The 23,732-nt window shown below is 42.7% G+C and overlaps 1 protein-coding gene across 1 annotated transcript; it reads right to left on the bottom strand.

Annotated features, from left to right (window-relative positions):
• Positions 1 to 469: 469 nt before the first annotated feature.
• Positions 470 to 23,363, bottom strand: LOC104460800 (tuberin-like; the record flags this gene model as incomplete). Its single annotated transcript, XM_010076851.1, is given in 32 exon segments — positions 470 to 538; positions 2,180 to 2,395; positions 3,208 to 3,429; positions 3,849 to 3,961; positions 4,129 to 4,281; positions 4,910 to 5,074; positions 6,802 to 6,933; positions 9,480 to 9,574; positions 9,791 to 9,893; positions 10,218 to 10,311; positions 10,746 to 10,935; positions 11,485 to 11,619; positions 11,938 to 12,060; positions 12,785 to 12,938; positions 13,557 to 13,643; positions 13,645 to 13,658; positions 13,944 to 14,066; positions 14,611 to 14,727; positions 15,061 to 15,216; positions 15,617 to 15,698; positions 16,503 to 16,606; positions 16,795 to 16,932; positions 17,159 to 17,302; positions 17,944 to 18,070; positions 18,375 to 18,448; positions 18,787 to 18,912; positions 19,723 to 19,771; positions 20,268 to 20,385; positions 20,521 to 20,665; positions 21,499 to 21,609; positions 22,271 to 22,357; positions 23,226 to 23,363. Coding segments are annotated over 32 exon segments (3,904 nt in total), but the record flags the coding sequence as incomplete, so codon positions are not given.
• Positions 23,364 to 23,732: the final 369 nt, after the last annotated feature.

Raw genomic sequence — 23,732 nt, 5'->3', positions numbered from 1 at the left:
TTATGTTTCTGAGTTCAATTCTGGCAGATTCCTGTGGGCTGAGCAGCATGGGACGTCATTTCAGGGTAGCTTGTCCTGTAGCATACAGTGTTATTCTCACAAGTGGGCGCTTTTACATTTAGCAGAACACAAAGCCAATTGTAAAATGAAGCTGAAAATAAATAATTCAATTAATCAAGCCACTCAGACGTTTTGACAGGTCATTTAACACCGTGCCTCATGACTCACAATCCACCCCAGCTAAAACAAAAGTTGCTTTAGGAAATTGGCTGCACTTGCAAATGTTGGATCTGGCTTGGACTTCTTCATGCTAGTCAAGATCCCATTTGTTGAGAATAATGAGACTGGGTACAGACAGGAGACATGGAAGGGGAAAATGAAGTATGAGGGATACATTTTCTATGAATCAGAGGTGTTCTTCTATGGCAATACTTTTTTTTTTTTTTTCCTTAAAGATATATAAATATACCTGCCCAGGATATGCTCCTGTGCAACTTCCCTTGACAACTGGACTGGTACATGGAAGAGAAAGAGGCCACTGCAAAGGGAAATCAAGTGAGCAGCTACATCAAAAGGAAGGAGAGACTATATGAAAAAAAATAAAAATTAAAAAGCACAGAGTTTAAAATGTAACCAAGAGCCTATTTTAAAATAAATAAATAAATAAATGAATAAAAACAAAGGAAAGAACAAGCTGGGATAAGCTCACTAGATGCCAAAGGGATACTTTAAGGGTACAAGGTCTCAACATGGATAAGGCGGCGTAAACACATTCAAACAATGCAGACTCAAACTGCTCTCTTTGAAGAATGCATCTCTCTGAGCTTCAGAAACAGAAAATTCCTTAGTGATAATCTAGCATACACAGGAAACTAGTCTGAGCTTTTCCTGGGCTACACGCTTTTGGCAAAAGATATTAAACCCACAGAAGAGCCTGAAGAGTAGAAATATGGATAAAGACTCATATAGTTGTAACCTCTAAAGAAGAAGAGCAACATGCTTATGAAAAACTTCAAAACATTAATTCGCCAGCCAGCTCCAGCAACTCTACTGTAGAAGCTGTGTTAACAAGAACGCAGCCAAAATGCTCTTCTCAGACTGCCACAGGAGTGGCATTCAGGTGGCTGCTTCTTTCAACAGCGGGCACTCACATACCACAAATTTGTAGGAGCCAATAAAAGCATTTTTAAAAATTTTTTTTACATTTCTTTTATTTTTTTTAGAAAAGGTGATAATTTGACTCTAATTTTGTGATTACACATTCTGAAATCCTCAAATCATACCCTGCCCTGTTTAAAACAAACCTGAAAACTTGCATTTTTACCAGACTTCTAAAGAATCCGTGCCATTGATGCCACCTCCCCAGAAAAGCCTCGTCTGCTGTTACCACTGCTCTGTTGTCATAGTGCTGGCAGTGCCGACAGCCTCAGTGTCAGATGTTGGTAAGAGCTCTGACCACGGGTTACGCAAAGCTTTAAAAACTTCAGCTGCTGGTCAGCACTGACCTCTCAGCATTAACAGCTCTTTTGGAAGTGAGCTAGCACTAAAGGAAATATAGTGAAAAGCTCTGGCCACTATATTAAAATAAAGCCATCAAAAGACATTCAAGTGATCCGGCTGCACCCGTCTGAAGGCTGAACAGTCCTTCAAGAAGTGAATACATCTGGAGCCAACAGGGTTTGCATTCTGCTATCTCATGCTGTAAAAGACAGCGGCAACTAGCTGACCCTGGCTGGCAAGGTTTGCAGCCAGCCACTCTCCCAGGAACCCAGTGCTCATAGTGCCCAACTAGAAGACAAATGGAAATGGAAATGCTGCATGGGAAGATCCATCCACCTGTGGGATGCCCAGATCAGCCCCAAACAAGCGGAAGAGGGAAAAGATCCACAACTCTGTTCATTTTCATTTGGGAAACAGCATGAAACTTTACTCCTCCAAAGCATCTCCATTACTCCTCTCTTTCTTTTCTTTAAGAAAAAGAGGAACTTCTCTGATGGAACATCAGAAGCAAGGAGGAAGGGAATTTTTCCCTGAAAACTTCTAGAGACAAGAACCAACTCCCCTTCTCACTGCTATGTTATTCCTCGTGCTACTAACTTTACTGTTCTAGAAAACCTGCAGTAACTTCAACAGACCTTAACCAGGCTAGTGCCAGGTATACTGGCTTGACATCGCTCACCTGTGTTGGAACGCTGGAGAAGCGATGGTTTGGCTGTCCCGGTGGCCAGGCTGGAGGAAGGGACAGAGAGGGATTTATATAGAGCCGTTTCTCGGTGTTCTTTAAAACGCTCCGCAGCCATGAGTGCATTGGAGAGCTCTTGCAGGGGCATATTGTTAATATCTGAAGAAAATGGACTGAGCGGGTTCTCCAGGCTCATTAGCCAGCTCGTGTTACCTGGTGAGAGAAAATTAGGGAAGAGTGTTATGGAATCCCAACTCCAGAAAGTTTACAACTCACATTGAAAAACCACAAATTGTTTTGGATTCTGCAAGTAAAAATCAAAACAGACCAAGTTCTCAGTTCTCCTGCCATTTAGCAGAATCACATGATTGATTTCCTATTTTCAGTGAGTAGCTCCCAGTACTCTGTGCCTCACCCCAAGCTCTTCTGAAACCATCCTTCGTAACTCACTACTACTACAGATTCCCAAAAGGCATCCAAAACACTCAGGTATTTTAATTAGTGATATCAAGTCAGTTATTTTCTTAGGAAGCAACTTTCAGCTGAAACAGACAATTCCCTGTTAATGTTGTGTAGCATACCAGTATTCACGAATTTTGACCTTGAACATGTCATTACTCCTTCCCTAACAGCAGACACAACTGTGCAGCTGCTATAGCCATAAGCTTCATTCATCTCACATCTAGATGGGAAGCTAAACACAGCACAGACAGATTTTTCAAGAAAGATCCCGGAGCAGTGTACAAATGGGAATTGCAAAGTAGGGTTGATATTATCTGTCTCTATTTCCGTAGCAGTACTCAATATACCAATCTAAGTCCTTGCTTCAGTCTTTTCCCAGGTCCGGTGTAGATTTAAAACACTAAAGAGTGATTTCAAAGAAGCAAGTATCAGATGTATTACTTTCTAAAGGCAATAAGCAATAAAGAGATTCATTTGCAACTAAAGATGGATTTTTTTTCTTTATCCAGACTCTGATTTCTTAGCAAGTCAGAAGAGCTCACTGCACACTCGGGTAAAGATACCTGTGGGTCTGCGCACGAGGATTTCTGCCCATCCCTGTGTCAGCAGCGGGACATACGCAGCTAAGTTTGCTTTTTCTTTCTGCAGAGGTGTCTGTGGAGCAGGATTAGTCTTTTCTGATCGAGGTGCAGGAGCAGGAGGACTCTGTGTCCCTTGGGAAGTGGAGCCACTGGGGAAATGGGAGGCTGAGCTGTCTAAGGCACCGACACGTAAGGCATGACCACCTAGCAAGACAGACACAAAACAGAAGGGAGAGCCATGCTTAGTCAGCATGAAAAATATCTCAGAAGTAATAAGTCCTTTAAGCTCCTCCAGCAGCTGCGCTCACAATATTTGGAACCTAAGAGTACTTTACCTTGAGTGTGTTTCTTATAAACCATGAGGTTAGATAAACACAGGTGATTCTCACTGCAAATGCTCACCACTTTCATTCACCAAATTCACCAAAGCTTTCCTGCACGGAGACACAAGCAGGGGGAGCACCGCCACACCTGAGGCCAACAGCTGCTGCCCACTGTTAAATACCAGACAGGTCCGGATTCTCAAATCAGTTTAGACACAAGTCTCTTCAGCAGGTGCTTGGACACTTAAGCCTGCGACATGGACCCAGAAATGGCAGTAAGACTCCAGGAGAGGAACTTACCAGACATGGATCGGACTCTGTTGCGAGAGCTTCTGCAAACCTGCTGCCCAGCTTGAGATTCCAGTTTTGCTGGAGCTTCTTTAGTTTGTCTCACTTGCAAAACAGGGTCTGAGCTGTGGAAAAAAAGAAGATATTGATGATACTGAGAGAGGAATCAGCCATGCTGGACAAATAAAACATTCCTCTTCTGTTAAGTGGAAAACCAAAAAAGGTGCAGCTTTAACAGGGGTTTAAGTGCCTTTATTAGGTGGAAGTTTCTAGAAAAGGGAGCAAAAATTACCTTGATTCTGTGCTGCTTTGGAGCTCTCCGGAGTCTAGGCCAAGTAGGGACCTTGTCCCAGTTCCAACGCTTGTAGTGATGGTCACCAGCTTGTTACCAACCAGCCACGTCTTTGTCCTTCCTCCAGCCAACAGAAACTCACCCACAGGAGACCTGGAAACACATTTGTGATGAAGGCAGCTCTAGGTCTGCAGAGCACAGAGCCTGCACATGTGGCTCATTTCATGTAACAATGTAGGAGGTACTGCCTGCTCTCCTTCCTTAGGCAGGGTTTTTAACCCATCCCTCGGTCATCGACATACACATCAACCATCAGGATAAGGGATGAGCTGAATTTAATATCAACCGATGGTGGCACAGCCGTTACAGAGCAGTCCAGCTCAATCCTGGACACACATCACAGAGCAGAAGGGAACCAGCCTTGTCTGAGCTACGTGTCTCCTTCTGGGAAGGGCTAACAAGAAAAGTAAATGCCCTCTGTTTAAAGCCAGCTCAGGTCTGTGGCAAAGACTGTGACTGTCCAGCAAGGACACAGAGCAAAGCACCGCTCACAGCATGCCTCCACGGCTTCTCCTTCTGGAGAGTTCAAGGCTGAGGTTGGCTCCAATGGACTGCTCTCATCTCACCCCGTATTTAGCCAAGCCAGATTTTATCTGTGAGGAATGGCTTCAGAGCCGGGGCCTGCCCAGATCACCAATGTGCCATGGTAACTTTCAGGAATAAAGTGAAACATGAATCTCAAACAAAAACACGTCTCCCATGGTCACCGACTGACCCCTACCTTTTAGGCACCGCAGTGAAGTTTGAAAAGACGTATCGAGCCATCATATCCAGACAGGTCTCAGTCAGTTCCAGGTGGAGATTTTTTAAGTTGTCATCAGCCTGAGCCATTGAGTTTTCATCTGCAGAGCCCAGGCTTGAACTAGTGACGGATGTTTGTATCCGACTAGAAGAGAATGTTTCCAACTGACAGATCACATTGCAAAATGCTTGTCCCTGTCACCCGAAAGACGGTGTGATGCAGAACCGGCGATCCATGCACGTGCCAGATCAGAGAGGTGGCCGGACAGTAAACCCAGGACATCATAAAAATATTTTTGGATCAGCCTCATGTTGTACTTTGTAGATTGTCATTGCAGAAAGTGTATTTTATCTTGCGAGACTGAGATTAAATGTCCACCAACTGACCAGGTCAGGCCAGAGCTCTCTGATGTTGGGTGGCCCATGGGCAAGTGCACCAAGCAAACAGTGAGTGGCAGCACCATGCTTTGAGTTCACTTATCTACAGCGAGGGCAAGCGTCCCGTGACCTGCACAGCTTCCCAGGCAACATGTTGCCCATGAGCCATAAATCCAGGCACTCCAGACTTAACTTTATAATCCTGTCGTTTGCTTTTTTCTCTGCTGCATCCCTTTCCTTTATTGATTTTTTCCTCCAAATTCAGCAATTATGTAAAACCTAATTTAACTTGAAAAAAATTGCACTCTGAACAGGAAATTGGCACAAGAATAGAGAGCAACTCTGTCTTCAAATCCCCCAAGTTAGCAATGCAATTTAAAACAACTGCAATAAGAGGCCAGATTGCAGTATTTTATAAAGACAACTCCTTATGCCATCGTAATGCAAACTAAGCTGAGGTACAGCCAAATTTTTATGATGTGGCAACTTCTTTGGCATCATTAAGGGTAATTAACTGAACTTTTAGTTGCTACCATTTATATCTAAATACAAAAGAATAAAATAACCTAATAGGTTAATGGGGAAATCAGAGAACAAAGTGCCAGAATGGTATTCACGATTCAGCTACTTAAGTGTCTTTCCCCCAAATACCACATAGTTATAGTAAACAAATAAAGACCCAGAAAATAAAGCTTCACTGACAGCAATCCTTACAGATGAAGGCACTGTTATAGACAGCAATTTAACACTCAAGGGAAGTGATCTGGAAACACATTTTAAAAACTAGCATAAATTGTTTCATTTTTCATGTGAGCAAATCAATGTCTGAAATCAAAACTTGTTTTCTTTAGTTGTGAAAGCAACAGCTTCATACGGGCTGAGCACACATCTCACTGCTCTATGGAAAGACTAATTACGGTTTTCAAGGCGTCATACTTTAGACCAGAATACTTCCATCAGCTCCCTTTGCCTCAAAGAACAAATCCTAAACTGAGACCAGTACTATTCCTCAGTTTGGGAGGGCCTGTCCATAAGTTTGCAGAGTATCGAAAGCCTCTCCTGGGGCAGGTCACTGCTTAGAAGGCTGAAGTTTAGCGAGTTTTAACCAGGACTCTCCCCTTGCACAGAATGCAACCTTTTTCCTTTTTTTTTTTTTTTTTTTTGGTGTTTTTTGTTTGCTTGTTTTTCCCCCCTTCACCATCTTTACTTTGAAAATAGAAATTTTTGTTGCTAAAGCATCAGAGAATAGGGCAAAGTAACCATACGCAACATAGGGTGTGATGTGACAACCCAACAGCCGGCGTTGGGAAGCCACGGGATATCCATGGTACTTTCCCAAAACCTTTGGCTGTGGCTAAGGGCAGGTTTTTTTATGCCATAACAAAATCATGCAAGCATCCCACATGCAAATCCACCCTGCTTCCACCCACCCTCACAGTAAAATTTCCAAGTGCTGAGTTGCTCTTGGATTCTCCCCATTTAAAGTGCCTCTACCTGCGGACCACATGTTCAGACACACTGATGCTGCGGGATCGGAAGGCATCAACTGCAGAGGATTCTTTCAGCTCTTTCACTGGAGGAGAGTTATTCAAGCCTTGCTTTGCATTTTTGGCTAGTCTTAAACTACTAGGTGGAGAAGCACCAAGCCCCAAAAGAGGTCACAGGAAGGGAGGAAATCATTGTAGGGATGTAGGTTGAAAGGTCACAGGTCACAGGGTCAATATTGGGGGATCCCGGAGGGTGATGTAAAATAAAACAAATGCCAAAAAAAGGAAAACAAAAATTAAAACGTACAAACAAGCAGAGCTGAAAGCATTAAAAAGACAAACCACATTTTGAAAACAAGATTTTAAACATGCTACAAAACAAATGAAATTAGTACAAGTTAAAACAAAAAACTGATTGAAATGATAGTTGGAATACTGCGCTGTTAAACAAAGGCAAGAGCACCTGAGTGCTAATTTGGCACAGATTTCTCAAATCTGAGAAGTTCTGTGCAGTTCAACCACCTCCTGTGTTGCTCCAACTCACCACTTCAGTGAAGCTAAAACCCTGACTACTTCCCCAGAGCCTAGATCCCAAAATGCTTCACCAATGCCAGGAAGCAGCACATTTTTCTCCGAGACACGGGAATACGTCAGCCACCTCTACCTCTGTAAGGCCTGGCCCAAATCTGAGCTTCCACCCTGACCCACAAAACCCCCAGGGTGAGCCAGAGGTGCCCCTCAGCTCAGCTGGAGACACCGGGGGAGACCCAGCCCATCTATCTGAGACTGATCCTTCTCACACTGCACGGACGGAAGGGCAAGAAGACAAACATCCTCTTGGCTGCTGCTGACTGCACGATGTTTTTCTGTCAAACAAGCTATCTCATTTCAGGTGCCTCAGGGTAACCCACTTGGCTTCCAACTGGAACAGAAAGGAAGATAAGCCTTTGCACTGTCAGGTGCCAACCCCATGTGGGAGATGACAGCAATTAACGATCTAAGAGGTGCTTTAACTAGCCCCAGCTGAGCTGCATGCCTGGCTCAGCACTCATTTGGACAGAACAGTTGGTCAAAGCAGTGCGTATGCCCATATACAAAATGCAGATACTAATTTAACCCTTCTGGCTCTTTCTAAAAGCGATTTATTTGTTCTCCTCCTTTCAGTGAATTTTACATTTCAGATAGCCACCTGGAGAGATCATAATTTCTTCGTCCTTCTTCTCCCAACAGCCTCTGACAGATCATTTCTGGCCACAACTGGAGATGTGGCTGCAGAGAGCACAGGGCCATACTCTAAGATAACCACCTACACCACCATCATGCCATTCACAGCCTTGGGAACCGGTGGGATCCGGATCTCTTGGAACACCCAGCATCTCAGCTAGGGCACAGAAATGCTGCTTTTTTGGGCTTAAGGAGTGAAAACCAAGTGCACAAGCTTCTCAGGCAAGGAAACAGATATCTGCTTGAAGCTATTTCCTCTCTCGCTTGGCCAGAATCCACGCTCAGACAGACTCGGAGGCAGTGGCATCCTGCCATTCTGGTGTTTCGGATTGCTGCCTAAGTGCAGCCCACGCTCCCTAGCAGAGATTTCTGTGGAAAGTGATCCAGCAGCATTAGCAAAAACCTTTAGATAGAGTAGTATTCCAACCTGGTAGAATTTAACGAGTTCTTGGAAAAAAAGATTAGTTGAAATTCTAATTTGAGAGACGAGTGTCAAAAGGCTTCTCTTCCAAGTTTCTGAATGAAAGAGGAGGAGATGGGAGAGATGAAACACAAAACAGGGTTTACAGCTATAGCATTAGGGCAGGGATGGTGTTTCTTCGTTGCAAGATACTCGTTGAGCCTTGCAGTTGAAGTAGAGGCACTTTCCCCAGGGTTCAAATGCCACTGTGTGCTTACTGCACATTAACACTGAAGCAAGTTAAGTGAACCAATTTAGGTAAGCCCTGCAGGTAAAAGGACATTAGAGAGACCCTGCATGCCTTCCAAGGAATATTTTCCTACCCCAAGGCACTACTTTGAAAGACTGTTGGCAAGATATGATCTGACTTCTAAAGACATTAGGCTTTGCTTAAAACTGATGTAATGGCTTCAGAATTCAAAAAAGGCATCAGGCCATCCAGATACAGAGAAGGCAGCTGTCTGCCACCCAGTCTACACTGACTCGACAGATAATGCTCTGGAAAAACACAGCAATGGCTCTCTCAATTTATACAGGCTGCTAATCACAACAATTTCTCTGGCAATCATTTAAGTAGTCGCTACAGATGAATTATCAAAAGGAGGTAACACTACCAATTGAACACAGTATTCTATTACTTCTGGTATTACCCTTCTCTGTTACTTCTGGTAGCATCGTACTGACACGCATCCACCTGAAAGAACTGCTGATTTTCAAAAATTAACAACAAAGAGCCCCACACCTTACTGCAAAGGCTTATGAAACAGCCAGTGATGCTCTCACATGTACTATCAGACTGTCAGCTTGGCTTGATTCCAGCTTTTTACCAGCCTAAGTTTGTCTTCTACCAAACCCCTGACCTAAAGAGGTTTACTTTGCTTGCTTAAATGCACTGTCAGATTTTGGATAACTAGACCCAGACTCCCTCAGGAAAACACAGGGAAGGGTGTGAGCACTAGAACAGGGAATACAAGACCCTGCTGGAGCAAAATGTAATTTACCTTTTTGGCCTCTCATTCAGGCTTGTGCTGCGAGCCCTGAAACTGTCCTTCTCAGGCGTGTCATCAAAGGAAAGGAGGACATTCGAGCGCAAACCCTGCCGATTGAGACAAACAGATAACAGTTTGAATGGCTGGGATGCGCAGCTGAAAGACTGCAATCGTGGGCCAACGCACAAGAACTCAGTTTTGAAAAATACATTGACAAGAAAAGTAGAATTTTTCTACCTTCAAACAGAACTTTTTAACTTTGCAAACCAGTTTTTAAGTCATCATCTTTATTATGCAGTGGTTGATAAAGTAGTGTCCATTACCTTTGTAATATAGGGGACAAAGTCCTTTCGGAAGGGAAGGCGACACCGAATGAACCACATGGCTATCACGTGGTGGGCCAGGCAGACGATGTACTGGTTAAACCTAAAACAGCAGAAGGATCTCCACAGAGTTTAATGCTGCATTATGATGCCATTCCAGAAATGAACAGAAGGACTTCCCAATCTGAGAAACAGAACTGTTCCTTTACATACTATAAAAAAAAACCCCAAAAACCTCAAAAGTTCTGTTCAAGAAAAACAGATCTTTCATCCAAGGTGAATAAGTCCCTTCTTCAAAAAAAGCCTGGAGATACCGGAATGAGCAACATCCCATAAATAACCTTGACATGAGTACCACCAAAAAAAAGCATGTCTCATTCTTTTAATTTTAAGAGATGAGGAAGAAGCACATTTGCTACCAACTTACTTGGAAGGGTTTGTGTATGGTAGGGAGATGGCGAACACGCTGGCATATTGCTCCGCTGCAAAGTTCCTGTAGAGGTGAGGCAGCCTTGCTAGAGCTATGACAGTTTAAGAAGAAAACAAACACAGGTGAGGTCTGAACATACGGTATTCAATACCAGAATTCAGTTTAATTTGTATTGGTTTGTTTCTCCTAAATCACCAGCTGACAGGGAAGTTAACATCACAGTGTAATTTTGTGCTATTTAGGTTATAAGCAGCAAGGTGGAGAGAACAGCTTCGTATTTCCCATCACTGTATGGCTGCACTACACAGAGCGTGTCTCTTTCTTCATGAGCAAGTGCTTTAAATAGAAAAACAGTAACAAACAAGAGATGATCAAACATATCTTGAGGATGGTGCAAAGGCATCGTCAAAAACCAAGAAACCCTTACAGCGCATTCCATCTGACTAACACAAAATACCCACATTCGGTGAAAACAAAACATTTACAACTATAGAAGATCAAAAGTAGAAGAACATTACAACTTACTTGAGAGAAATTCTAAGAGAGGGATTGCCATGTTGGCCGTAGCAGAAATGTGGGTTAATTTAACTATTAAGACAGGAAGCGCCTTTATGATGATATCGGGCATCTCGACACTACAGACAGAGAGTGCCACAACGCACTGGCTTGCACAGCGATAAATAAGACCATGTTCCAGGCAATACACTATTTCACGCTAGAAGAGTAAAAAAGAAAAAAAAAGTTAGAGAAAACCTCTGATGTACCATCTCCTGACTTCAGTTAGCATTTCAGAATGGCTCGTAAGGTATCGCTACTGCAAGGCCCGTATGATGCACATGAATTCGTATCCAAAACGCGCTAACACTGAAACCCTAAATGATGTTGTATGTATTGGAGACCAAAATGTTAAGATGGGACTTTAATTATGTAGATTTTAGAAACTGTTATTTAAGTTTCTGATTAAACAGAATTTTTATGTTTATCAGCATCTTCCAGCAGAGGGTAAAGTCACCCAGTGACCTGCGAGGGGGGACAGGTATGGATGGAGAGCAGTGAATCCAACTGATTGGATATTTACCACTGCACAAAGTTAGCAAAGTATTTTTTCACCCTGACTCCATCCCAAATACAGCAGATGCAGCTTTTCCTAAGAGAAAAGGGCAGCATTACCGTGCACTTCTGTCTCCTAATCAGCTAGCATGGGAAAACGCTCTACGACACAGGCTCAGGCCCCATCCCCCCCATCCCTGTACTTTCCCCGTACCTGTTTAGCTTTGTCCAGATAATTATGATAGGATATTAACGCCGTCAGTACCGGAACTACAGCCAGATGCAAATCAGTGCGAGAAAAGCCGTCTGGGGTACCATGGAGCCTGTCAGTAGTCTTTTTGTCTGTGAGCTGATACATCACACACTAAGTTAGAACACTTCACACTAAAAATACTCTCTGAAAGGCAGCAGACAGGCACTGCCCACAGCTCCCTTTGCACATGTACACATACATACATACACAGAGAAAGAACACTCATTATTACCTGCTTCTGTACCTAAAACAACCCTCACAAAAAGGGAGGGTGAGTGGGGATTAACAACCAGCATGGTAATCTTCAAAATATTAGACTGAAATAAAAAAAAAACCCTCAGAAAAACCCTCCAACCAGCTCTCAAGCAGGGTAAGGATCTGGTGATGATACATCGGGAGGGGGCATGGCATTACCATGTAGCTCAGCGCAGAGGCCAGGAGGTCTATGTTACAAGGAGAAGTTAAAAACAGCACTTTATAGCGGAGGGATTCAGGTAATTTGTTGAGGACCAACTTCAACACCTTCCAGTCTGTCTCCTGGAAAGAAAGAAAAAGTTAAGGTGGAAAATTGTGTATGATTTCAGTTCAGTCTGGAAGTAAGACTAATCAAATTTCAGACAACATGCCATTTCCTAGGCAGATGTATGTCTTGGCATGATAGCTACACAAAAAGAAGTGCCATTTAGCTGTCACAAGTGACCTCCTGCCTGTCATCCAGCTCTAGGTGCAATACTGGCACTGCAAACTAGAAGACAACTTGTATCCAGACCTGGCTGAGCTCAGAAAGACAGAGACAGAATTCAATTCTCCGAACCACTAGCACAAATTAACGTTCAGAGCAAGACAACCCCTCAGCACATAACTATGTCCAATGCAACACTAACGAATGATTCACATTTACAGTTTATTAGCAACTGAAACATTTATCAATTCTCAAAATACTTCAAAAACTTGCAGTAGGAGGGTTTCTTTTTCAGAAACAGGATGAATTATTTGATCTTTGTTTAACAAACACATTTTTTTGCCCTGGTCTGCTCCGAAGCAGAGTGAAATGAATGCTTAAGTTTCAGAAGAGCTGAACCAGTGCTCCCACTGGTGGCTGCAAAGCTGCACAATCACACACACATTCTGCCTAAGGAGGAGGATTTCTGGATTGCTTTTCAGATGTTACTTAGACACTCTGGGATAGAATTCTCTAGCCAGCTGGTTGAGTTGACATATTTCACACGGAGACGACAGCTGTCATTAAGAGTGGACGTACCTGCTTCAGACACTGGAGAAGGACACCGAAGACCATTGAGTAGGGCAGGTGCCCTATACGAACGGTGGCGTTCTGGGAAGGCACACTGGGACTTCCTGAAGGCGGGGAGAGCGTACCAGGAGGCTTTTTCTCAGAAGCCCTCTTCTCTGCTTCTCTACAACATGCAAAGGGACAAAAATACATGTAACGTCACGATCATAACTGCCTATTCATGTGAGCTACACTGCTACCCTATTTGGTAGCCAGTTTAGTGACCAAACAACAATATAAACTGTATTTTCAATTAAAAACACAGGATTGTCCAGCAGACAGACAGCGATGAGTCAGGTTGGTCCAGTTAAGGATTTTTCTATCCAGGCCCCTAGCAAATTTAGAAAGATATCTTCTGGGGAGAGCTACACAAAGAACTTCAGACTAAGCTACAGCATTAAAAATAGCCAGATTTGTACAAATCATTGAATCAAACCCCAATGTGGAAACTGGTTTCAGGCAGGAAATTGCAAATATTTTTGTGAAGTTTTGTGAGCAGGAACAGAAATTTCATGTCTGAGATGGAGAGCTCTGTAGGCAAGTGATTTCTCAGAACAATTCACCAATGAGTTATTAGTTGAGACAATCCTAGGCTGTAACTACAGACTTGTCTAACAGCTGATTCATCAGGATTTGGAAGATTTAGAAAAACTGCAGATTAGTACTGACGGACTATTAAGCTCATACAAAAATACCAAATAGTTTGTAAAACAGCTTTTGCTTAATGCAATGAGAAACCTACACATAATCACACAGACAGTAAGGGCTGAACCTCACTGCTCCATCCTTGTTGGAAAGACCAAGACGGTGAAGGGAGTCAGCTCGAATGCAGGAAATCAAATACCTGTAACAGAGAAGACACTGGAATCACTCAAAACCCAAGCCAGGGGAATACTCTCCCACCTCCCCGTGTGATACTTTTGCAAGTACAAAGGGATTTTTTAACAAATGCAGAGGCTAGTTCTGCAGGAGACATCACTTCTGGTGTTACAGTAGATACACATACTACTATTAGCCAGGAAATAATTCTACTTCTGACAAGCTCTAGAGCTCACACACCCCATTTGCCACCCAAGAACCACAAAGACCGTGCAGCGCTCACCCTGAAAGCACAGGTTACAGCTAATACCTGCAGTCTGATGCTGCTAGCAACAGCAAGGCTGTACGCGTATATGTAATGGCGTTGGACGTGGTGAATCAGCATCTCGTACACCCGCATTGCGTGGCTGGAGGGTAAGCTGTAGAGTTTTGTCTACACAGGAAGAGAAACACAAACCAAAAGACAGACTGACAGTTGTTATTCAGAAATGTGTATCTGCACTGAGAATTCAAGAAAAACACAGTAAAAACATGCTCCTGAAAGCAAGCTGAACAGATGGCGCTGGAGAGAACCTCTGCAAAGACTCCAGAGCAACTCTGCTTGGCTCCAGGGCAACAGCTGGAACAACCAGCTCTTCACAACTGCTTCACCACGTCACAGGACACACTACCCAAACATAACAGATCTATTCAAGGTTATGAACCACTCCCTTTCTGTTACTTTATGAACACGTCTGCCCTCCACACATGAAAATGTGCTCAAATTTATTTTACAATGGAAATCAAGAAAATAAAACATTGAACGAACAGTCATACAGTTCTCAAAAGCAAAAGGAATGACCAGAACAAGAGTTACAATATTAAGTGGATAGAACAAAAGTCAGAATATTTAACAGTGGAAGAACGGTTATCTAAAAAGCCAGGTCCAGCAGAAGACTATTCTGAAGAAGGTATGTTTAATGCTCTGCAGCATTTACCTGAAGAATTATCAGGAGTCCAAGAACTGCTGTCTTGACATCCTCCAAAGAAGCTGAATACGATAGCAAGTCCCTCTCTTCCAGTTCAGAAGGAGATGAGAGAGAATGTGCAGCCACCTTTTAAGACGAAAAGCAACACACGGTTTAAATCTGCAACACACCTTTTCTTTACTTCCATCCTGGAAGGTCAGGAAAGGCTACCGCAAGGCATCCTCGCTGGAAATTCTGCTGCAAACCCCGTCAGGTAGCTTGGATGTGCATTAACAGGGTTTCTAAAGCTCCCTTCCACTCTGCACTTCAGACTTGCAGCCTCCAAACCCCAGCAGTTATACAATATCCTGCTGAGCCATGCAACTGGTAACAGTCACGGCTTAATCTCCTCAGCCAGAGGAAGAGGATCTGGCAAATGATGTGGTGATGTTACTGACAATTGACCGAACTCTGCCTCACCTTTTCGATGATATCAAGCAAGCTGTTGAAGTGATGTGTGTTGCAGCCTTCAGCCAGGTCTACGAGTAGCTGAGTGGCCAGTTTTCGGACTTGATGGTCTTTATCCTCTGGAATGTGAGCCAGCTGAGAGATCACAACCAAGTTTATCAGCTCTTCCTGCAAGAGGACAGACCTCAATAAGCCTGGACATTTTGCTGTCAGCTGTTTAATCAGCATGTTAAAGAGACAAATAGTTACAAAGAAAAGAACACCGCTATCAGGCTTGCTCCTCAACGAACTGTTTGGTTCCTTAATCTTTCCTCTTCCATCTAATTAAGTATTTCTGTATGCCACCCCACCAAATATTAACGACTTTTGCTGAATTTGGATTTGATGCTTTGGTTTTTGTCTGTCCTACAGATCTGATAGTCCAGGCTCAAACAGACTATTGACAAGAGACTTGTAGGGGTTGGTTTTTTGAGAGAGAGAAAACATGCAACAGCATCATGTTTTCACAAATCTTGAAGGAACCCACTTAAGATCTCACACGTGATCATCAGAAAAGATAAACACACACCTCATAGAACTGTCTGTTGATGCTCAGGACAAAGGACAAGACATCCAGAACTTTTATACGAACAGCACTACGGCTTTCGTTCCTGAAATGGGAAGAGCAAACTCAAGATGAATAAAATAAAGTTTCTGATATTTAGGGAAGGGTGTAGAGAAGAAAAGGAAAGTAAAACTAAAATAAACTAAGAACCTTCTTAAGATTCAGAACAATAACTGTTAGAGGTCAGCTGGGCCTCCGGTTAATGTCTCCATATACGAAATCAGATTCAAGAACAAGTGGAAACTGGAATCCCAATTCAGCTTTTACAACTTCTGGAGACCTGTAACTGCAGTTTTCCCATTTCCAATCCAAACTAGGAAGCACATGTCAGAAGAACAAGCACTCTGGTGAGCAAATTTAAAACCAAACATATGGCACCAATGAACAGTTGCTCTTTGGCAGCATTTCACAGATGAGACAGAAGTTTGTTATTGCTGTATGGTGATATTTCAGAGCATAAGAACACTTTTAGGAGTACCAATTCAAAACCAGATATTATTTTCATACTGGATAATCATATGCAATCCTGATGCTTAGCAGGAAAGCCTTGTTTGGTGTCAGAACTACAAAGAGCTGTGGAGTTGAACCATAACTGCCTAAGCTAATTGGAATAGCACCATCCAATGGAAATAAAGAGGAAAAAAAAAAAAAAAAAAGCAGCATAAATAACTCAGTGGAAAGTTATTCTTCTGTTAAACAAAATCCTTTCATGTACTGTGCTCTGAAACTACCATACTTCTAAGAAGTAATTTACAAACATTAGAACTCCAGAAAGAAGAATTGTCTAACATGAAATGGTGGCAAGAAACATTTGAAAGTGCCTTGTATTCATAAAGTTTTGAGTTCATACCTGAAGAATCTCTCCATTAACATCTGCAGGTTGTGAATCCAGCCATCTTTGGCAGGATGAATGGATTGAGCTCTGTATGTTATCAAGTTTAATACAGAAGATTCCTTTCATGGAAAGATCAAGAACTGGTTTTAGTGTATAAGCAAATACAATATAACCATTTCCCCCCACCCCTGAGAACAAGGCTCATGTCCTTGCTGTGAGTTTCTGAACTCTTGATATTTTAGGACTCCCAACTTTCAACTGTACTGAGTAACAAAACAGTTTCAACTGGCAATAAGGAAATTCTTACTGGTCTCTGATCAGCACATCTTTCCACCAGCTCAAAAAATCTCTCTTCAGAGCCATGGAATTCATTCTGGTCACAGAGTTCTTCTACTGTAGTCAAAAGATCATGTACAATGGACTTAAGTTCTTGGCTCTCCAGAGTCTGAAACAGAGACAAACACATTCCTAGAAGACTTCTACCTTACCAGAAAGTGCTAACTTTTAAACACAAACAGAAAACTTAGTTGAGAAGCACAGTACGGAGAACTGGGCTAAACCTTCATCCAGCTTCAGAGTTCACCAGAGCGTACAAATAGGAGATCAACTTGCAAAAATAGTTATGGCAAGTCTTCTGACCAAAAGCACACCAAGGCAGGCTCAACACTCACCTGCAGCTGTTGCAGTAATCGCTCCATGATGTCCAAAAGGATATCCCACGTTACAGCTTGCAGCTCCTTCCCATACTTCTTTATGAGACGTGTTATGGACAGAACTATCTCGTAAGATACAACTGCATTGGGACATGTCATGGCCTGGAACACAAAGCATTTCCGTCAGTTCACAACTGGAAAGCAGTGATCAGTAACTCTCTTAAATTCAAATGAAACATGCCTTAATCTTTAGGAACTTAGCCTGAAGGTCTGAGATAAATATATTCAAGTCTATACACACAAAGGGCAAAGCAAAGAAACCTTTTATAAAGCGCAGTTCTGCACTCTTGCAAGCAGCTGTAGATCAGATGTCAAATACAGTCCCATCTTACAGGAGGTTAAAGTTAGTAATCCCTGCTCGATGCACTTGGATGAGAAAATTTTAAGAGAGGCTGTTCCTGAAGACACCATCCCTGACTTCTTGTACCACACACTGGAAAGACTGGAAGTTTTTTCTTTGTTTTCATTTTTTAAGCTAAAGTACCCACACTTTAGATATTTGATAAAAAGAACTGAGATTTTGCTTTTCTGGCCAAAGTTATTCCAGAAGGAGGCCTCACTTTCAAACTTAAATCCTCTGTTGTTTTGGTGTTTCCCCACACTTCACCCCATACCCAATTGCTGTCTATTGTCCTCCAGGCATATAAAGATCTCTTTGATGTAGGGGAGCACATTTTTCCTATAAATGTGTATAGGTCCAGATGTATAACTGATTAAAAAGTTTCTCCAGCATCCCCTCCTACCTTGAGGAACGAAGGCAACACTGAAGTTGGGGAATTCTTGAGCGAATTGAGGCGATGAGCACCCCACAGAGCCATCCCGACAAAGAACACAGCTCCTCTCAGCAGCGCTGCATCCGCCATGTAAGCTCTAAAACAGATGGAAGGAAACTCTTAGACCATACTAGCATGTAAGGGTCAACAGTAATTCCCAGCTGTTATACATCAGAGCCTTGCACAGCAATTTACAAACATTAAAAGCAGAAAATCATTTAGTACAACTTTAAAAAAAGGAAAAATAAATTCTGAAAAGCCAAAAAATGAGCGCTTCAGCATCATAACTAAGAAGGGAATTCACTTCTAAGCACCAGAACTTTCAGCTTGTTCTGCTGAGGTCAGCAACTCTCTTTATCCCAACGGGACCTGTGCTGAATTCCGTGGGTTTTGTTCTTTACCTGTCTTCCATGATCCTGCACATGTTGTAAATGGCACTGTGTCCCAAATGAGTTCCCAAAAGGTTGCGCATAAGCTGCAAATTCAAAGAGAACACTTAAATATCCAATCGTTAAAACACTCATTAGCCTAAATATGCAGTTAGCTGGCCAGCATGCCCACTTCTGCTAAGTAAATGTGTCTGGCCATTTCCATGCCACTAGAGAAAAGGCAGCCTGCCACATCAGCTGGGATGGGTAAATTCCACGGACATGATAGCACTTAGAATAACAATGTGCTGATCCCTTAATACTTGAAACAATCATTAATTTACTCTTAAAAGCAAACTGAAATTTATGGCAAATGTGCACAGGCACATCTGACACTTCCAAAACAGCAAACTCATTAAAAAACAAAACTAAAGAAAGTTCTGACCTTCCAGCACGGCTCGCAGAGCTCCTTCACATTGATGGTACGGCACAAAGTGATGATAAATACTGGCAGGTTCTCTGATGGCAGACAATTATAGCAAACAACTGCATCTAGGACTTGCAAGGAAATCTTTGGGAAAGAGAAAGAATGGTTATACAATTCTTTAGGAACAGAGTGGGTCAAACCCTAACGTGGCAGACCCAGGAAATCTTCAGAAGTCAAAAGGGATACAGATATGTTGTGATTTTTCACAGAATCACAGAATGTTAGAGATTGGAAGGGACCTCGAAAGATCATCCAGTCCAATCCCCCTGCCGGAGCAGGAACACCCAGATCAGATCACACAGGAACGCATCCGGGCGGGCTTTGAATGTCTCCAGAGAAGGAGACTCCACACCCTCTCTGGGCAGCCTGTTCCAGTGCTCTGTCACCCTCACTGTAAAGAAGTTTTTCCTCATATTCCAGTGGAATCTCCTATGTTCCAGCTTGAACCCATTGCCCCTTGTCCTATCACTAGATGTCACAGAGCCTGGCTCCATCCTCCTGACACTCACCCTTCACGTATTTATAAACATTGATTAGGTCACCCCTCAGCCTCCTCTTTTCCAAACTAAAGAGACCCAGCTCCCTCAGCCTTTCCTCATAAGGGAGGTGTTTGTTTGTTGTTTGGTTGGGTTTTTTTAAATCATTGCAAAACTGAAGTAAACCATAAAAAGCACTGTTGAAAAAATTGATTTGCTTATCAAATTTATCAATGCTCTGTTTTAGAACAAAATGATTATTGGTGTATGAGACCCAATGGCTTACAGACACTTAACATTGTATTAGCTCTCTTGTACGATGAGAATAAACAGAGTCTGATGATCTGAGTTTGTAAAAGTTGCAGTTTTAAAGAATTCACAGAACACTAAAGTACGAACAGAGACTGAAATTACTGACCTCTATGTCCACAGATGATGAAGTCTGAATGCACAAGAGGCATATCTTGCTGTCAGGAAAGAACAGTTAATTATAATTGTTTGCTTAATATGATGTTAGGCAAATTACAAAGAGCCAAAGCAGACAAGTAAAGTGGCATGTTATTTTACTCATCATTCCCCTTACTGTGGCATTGCTGATAACACTCCTAGAGATACTGAACACTACAGCCTCTTTTATAAAGTCAGCTTGAAGTTGCACTTAAATGCAACTCTGTACACCTACATTAATACAACAGCAGAGACCCTTTGTGAGACTAAGCAATGCAACCAGGCCCATCTCATGAAATAGGGAAAGCATGTGCAGTTAAACTAAAGCAGATCTGAACATTGGAAGGACTAAAAAATCAAATATTTGTCAGAAATGTCAGGTAGGACCTGGAATGAAACAGATTCAGATCAGATTAAAACCATTCCACTCATCTGTATATTGATCTGCAACGTTCTCCTGTAATTTACCAAGAATAAGCATGTAAGAGTTGAAAACAAAACAAAACAAAAACTTACTGGACCATGTCAGCTACATAGTCTTCCAGATAACAGCTATTGAATTTCACCAAGTTCACTAACACCAGAAGGAACTCAGAAGACAAACCAACATCCATCCACTGGAGTACAAAGTCAGCTAGAGAAGAAAAAAAAAACTGTTACAATATGCTTTCTACCCAGAACTGTTATCACTACCTTTGTTTTGTACCACTGAATGCCTGTTCCTTGACTTACTGCCACCAAACTGAAGAGGGCTAGACACAATACTCACCTAACTCTTCTTCTAAGTAGGTGATGTATCGTCCATTCTCCGTTAGAGCCTTGAACACTTCAAGCCGTTCATGCAAGTCTTCATTGGAGGGATAGTCCTTAATAACCTTAAAAAAATGTGCTCTGAGGATCCCTAATCTCTCACCCTTAAAAAAAAAAAAAAAAAGAGGGGGTTGGGGGATGGAATAACAGTGTCACTAGTCAAAAAAGACGGTTAAGGCCTGGAACTTTTCAAGGTCTATACCAGTAATCTTCATGCTCGAAACTGTTTTCTTTTCCTAGGGCCTGCAAAAGTCTCCTGGCTGCTGACAATGGCTCAGGTCTTCTCGATCTGTTCTATTGGCACCCAGGGCTGGAGGCATTTTGTCCAGCAACACACAGACAACATCCAATAAAGGAACCCACGGAAACTGCAACTGACAGCACTGCCAGCGAAACAACCACCCAACAAACCAGAACCAATGCCAACTCTTTGCGTAAGCACCTACCCCTACTTTTTTGGAAAACTGAAAACTAGAGCTTTGGTCTGATACAGTCTTACGTTTGCAGAGCACATTGTGAAATCTGAAGAATTCATACTATGCTTAACTTGGCCAGACTAGAAAAGTATCTCAATCAGAACTCCTTGCATTCTTGACATGCTGAAACATCAAAACCAGCTGCAGACTAGGGCTGATAGGTCTAGGCAAAGACCATACAAAATTTGCTGTACTAGGCTGAAATTAACCCCAATTATTCCCTCTTTCTCAAGAGCATTGCCCCAAAACAGAAAAGCCTTCGACAAGTTGTATGAAAAGTTTTTCTATGAGGTCAAACCAAGACTTAAATTAAAACGCTTCCCCTTCCCATTTACTAGGTACAACCAAAATAAGACACACGGAAAGGTATAGAAAAGAGCCATCCAGTATTTTTCACACCTATACTCTGCACAAACCCGAGTTTGAGTGTAGTGTTTCTTCTACAGTTCATTTGTTTTCACCTGTCCTTGAACGATTGACTTCAGCAGATGAAGAACAGCATGCCTGGCTTCGGCGGGGCGCTCTGGCTGGAGCATATCCGCTACCACTTTCCATATTGCTTCCACTGCGTGCTGAAAAAAAAAACACAAGAGACAGGCAGGAGCGGGAAAGCTAAGCTGCTTCTGGGATCTTTATCCAGTAAGTCAGTCATTAATTATGAGAAGTTAACAAACTAGATCTCCAGGGATTTCATGTCCAGAGTTCTCTTTTCTGAGGGACACCCCACCTGCCTGGGGATAACGCAGAGGAACCATGAGACACCAAATCCCACCCTACATGACAACTTGTACCCCAAGAACTGAAGTTCTTCATTCACACACTTACTGCAGTGTGAAGACTGGTGCAGAAACCCTCACCCAAATACAAGTTTAAAACCAATTTGAGGTTGCTTATTAACAAGACAGAAGGAGCTAGCAAACACCTCTTCTAGAGGATTAACCTCGTCTCCCATGAACTGTCCTGAACAGGGCTGAATATTTGCTGCATTCTCCTTCCCTTCAGTTCAGGAAGCCCATCACCTATTTCGTCTCTGCTCCACGGTCGGTAGGGTGGACAAGACTCACTTCCTTACCATGCGGGCCATCCTTTCACAGTTTGGATAGCACAAAATGTAACTTCTGGGTTTACCAATTTTAAAAGGCAGTCTAAAGTACAGGAGCCTCTTACCATAGGTTAAGAACTGCTGCTTAAATATTCACCTTTCAAATATTCACCGAACACTTTGAAACTTACCTCTTCAATTTTTTTAGTTTTTGCCACTTCACAAATTTGACTGATTGCTCGTATCCTATTACTTAATCCACATTCTACGCTCAGTTCCTGGAAAGAAATGTAGAAATAAGCTAACAGTTTATCTTACTAGAAACACTTATCCATTTCTCAAAAGGGATCATGAACCACTGAAAAATGAAATACACATTTGTCTAAAATGATCTAACCCTTAGTCACCACTGGAGCTTTTCAGGAATTTCTCAAAAAAATTTTTTTCCATTAGCAAATCATTTCTCAAAACTAGAACTTTCACAGAACTGGAGCCAAGCAGCTTTTCACATCCAGGACAGAACATCTAATTTTCTTCAGAAAAGTTAATAACTCGCTGGCTATGGCGCTTGCCCAGTTCATGGGAGAAGGGCAGACAGAGAAAGGACGGACGTTAAGTCCAGCTCTCCAGCCTTCCAGCTGGTAGGATCTTGGCTGCTCCAGCAGACAAGAAGGAATTCTGGTTTCCTTCTCCCCTTCCTCCCTGTGTGCCAACCATTCTGCTTATGGACTTGTCGTACCAACTACTGGAATCAATTTTTTTTTTTTTTAATTTTCACAAAATCATAAGGTTTTCATAAGATAGAAACAGTTTCCAGCATGTGCTAGCTGCCAGCACATAAACTTCATCAAGCTCGGATGATAAACCAAGAGCGATATATTCTGAGGAAACACCCTGTAACCTGAAGGAGACAACACCCTCCTGTCAAATATCTCAAAACTGTTCAACCACTGAATAACTAAAATGCTGGAACTTCGAAGTAGGGGAGTTTTACATCCATGTCACTAGAGAATGAGGTAAAAAGGCATGATCAGAGAGGGAGTGAATAGCAAAACAGAAAGGAGAATGAGCATGCCCTCCTTCTGACCCTCTCAGCTCCGATCATCCAGGCACTATCCCCACCTTTACCACGGTCTGTTCCCACACCTTGAGTATTTCTGCAGTGATGATAAACTCTGTTTGCTTGCCCTCCGATGACTTTGAACTTCCCCGAGATGTTCCCAGCCCCAGCAGATTCCTGAACTTCTCCTTCAGTCCAGAATCCTTGCTCTGAGGCTTTGCCATTGCTGACAAATGGCAAAATGGGCTTTGCCAAGCCCCTGCAAACACAGAACGGGGTTTCTGTTAAGGGGAATTTTTAAGCAGGAAAATACCAGTAACAACCGGCACAACGTGGCTTTTACAAACAGCTCTGGCGTCTCGAGCCACTTCAAACAGGGCAGAAGCCCAATGCTGAGGGTGAAACAGCAAGGAGCCTGCACGCACGAGGACCCTGCACTGAGGGCAGCTGGATGTGAGGAAAGGACTCATGAATCTGAGCATTGGAACACCCCAGTGCTGCCACGGCAGGGAGAAAGAGGGGCAGCGAGAACAAGCACACCCACTGCAGCAACGGCACATCGACAGCAACATCCTTCAGAATCCATCCCCCCA

This window comes from Pterocles gutturalis, unplaced genomic scaffold (assembly GCF_000699245.1).
Source record: "Pterocles gutturalis isolate BGI_N339 unplaced genomic scaffold, ASM69924v1 scaffold47841, whole genome shotgun sequence".
Lineage (NCBI taxonomy): Eukaryota > Metazoa > Chordata > Aves > Pterocliformes > Pteroclidae > Pterocles > Pterocles gutturalis.
Note: the sequence above shows the minus strand (reverse complement) of the source record. Positions and strands in the feature narration are given on the sequence as shown.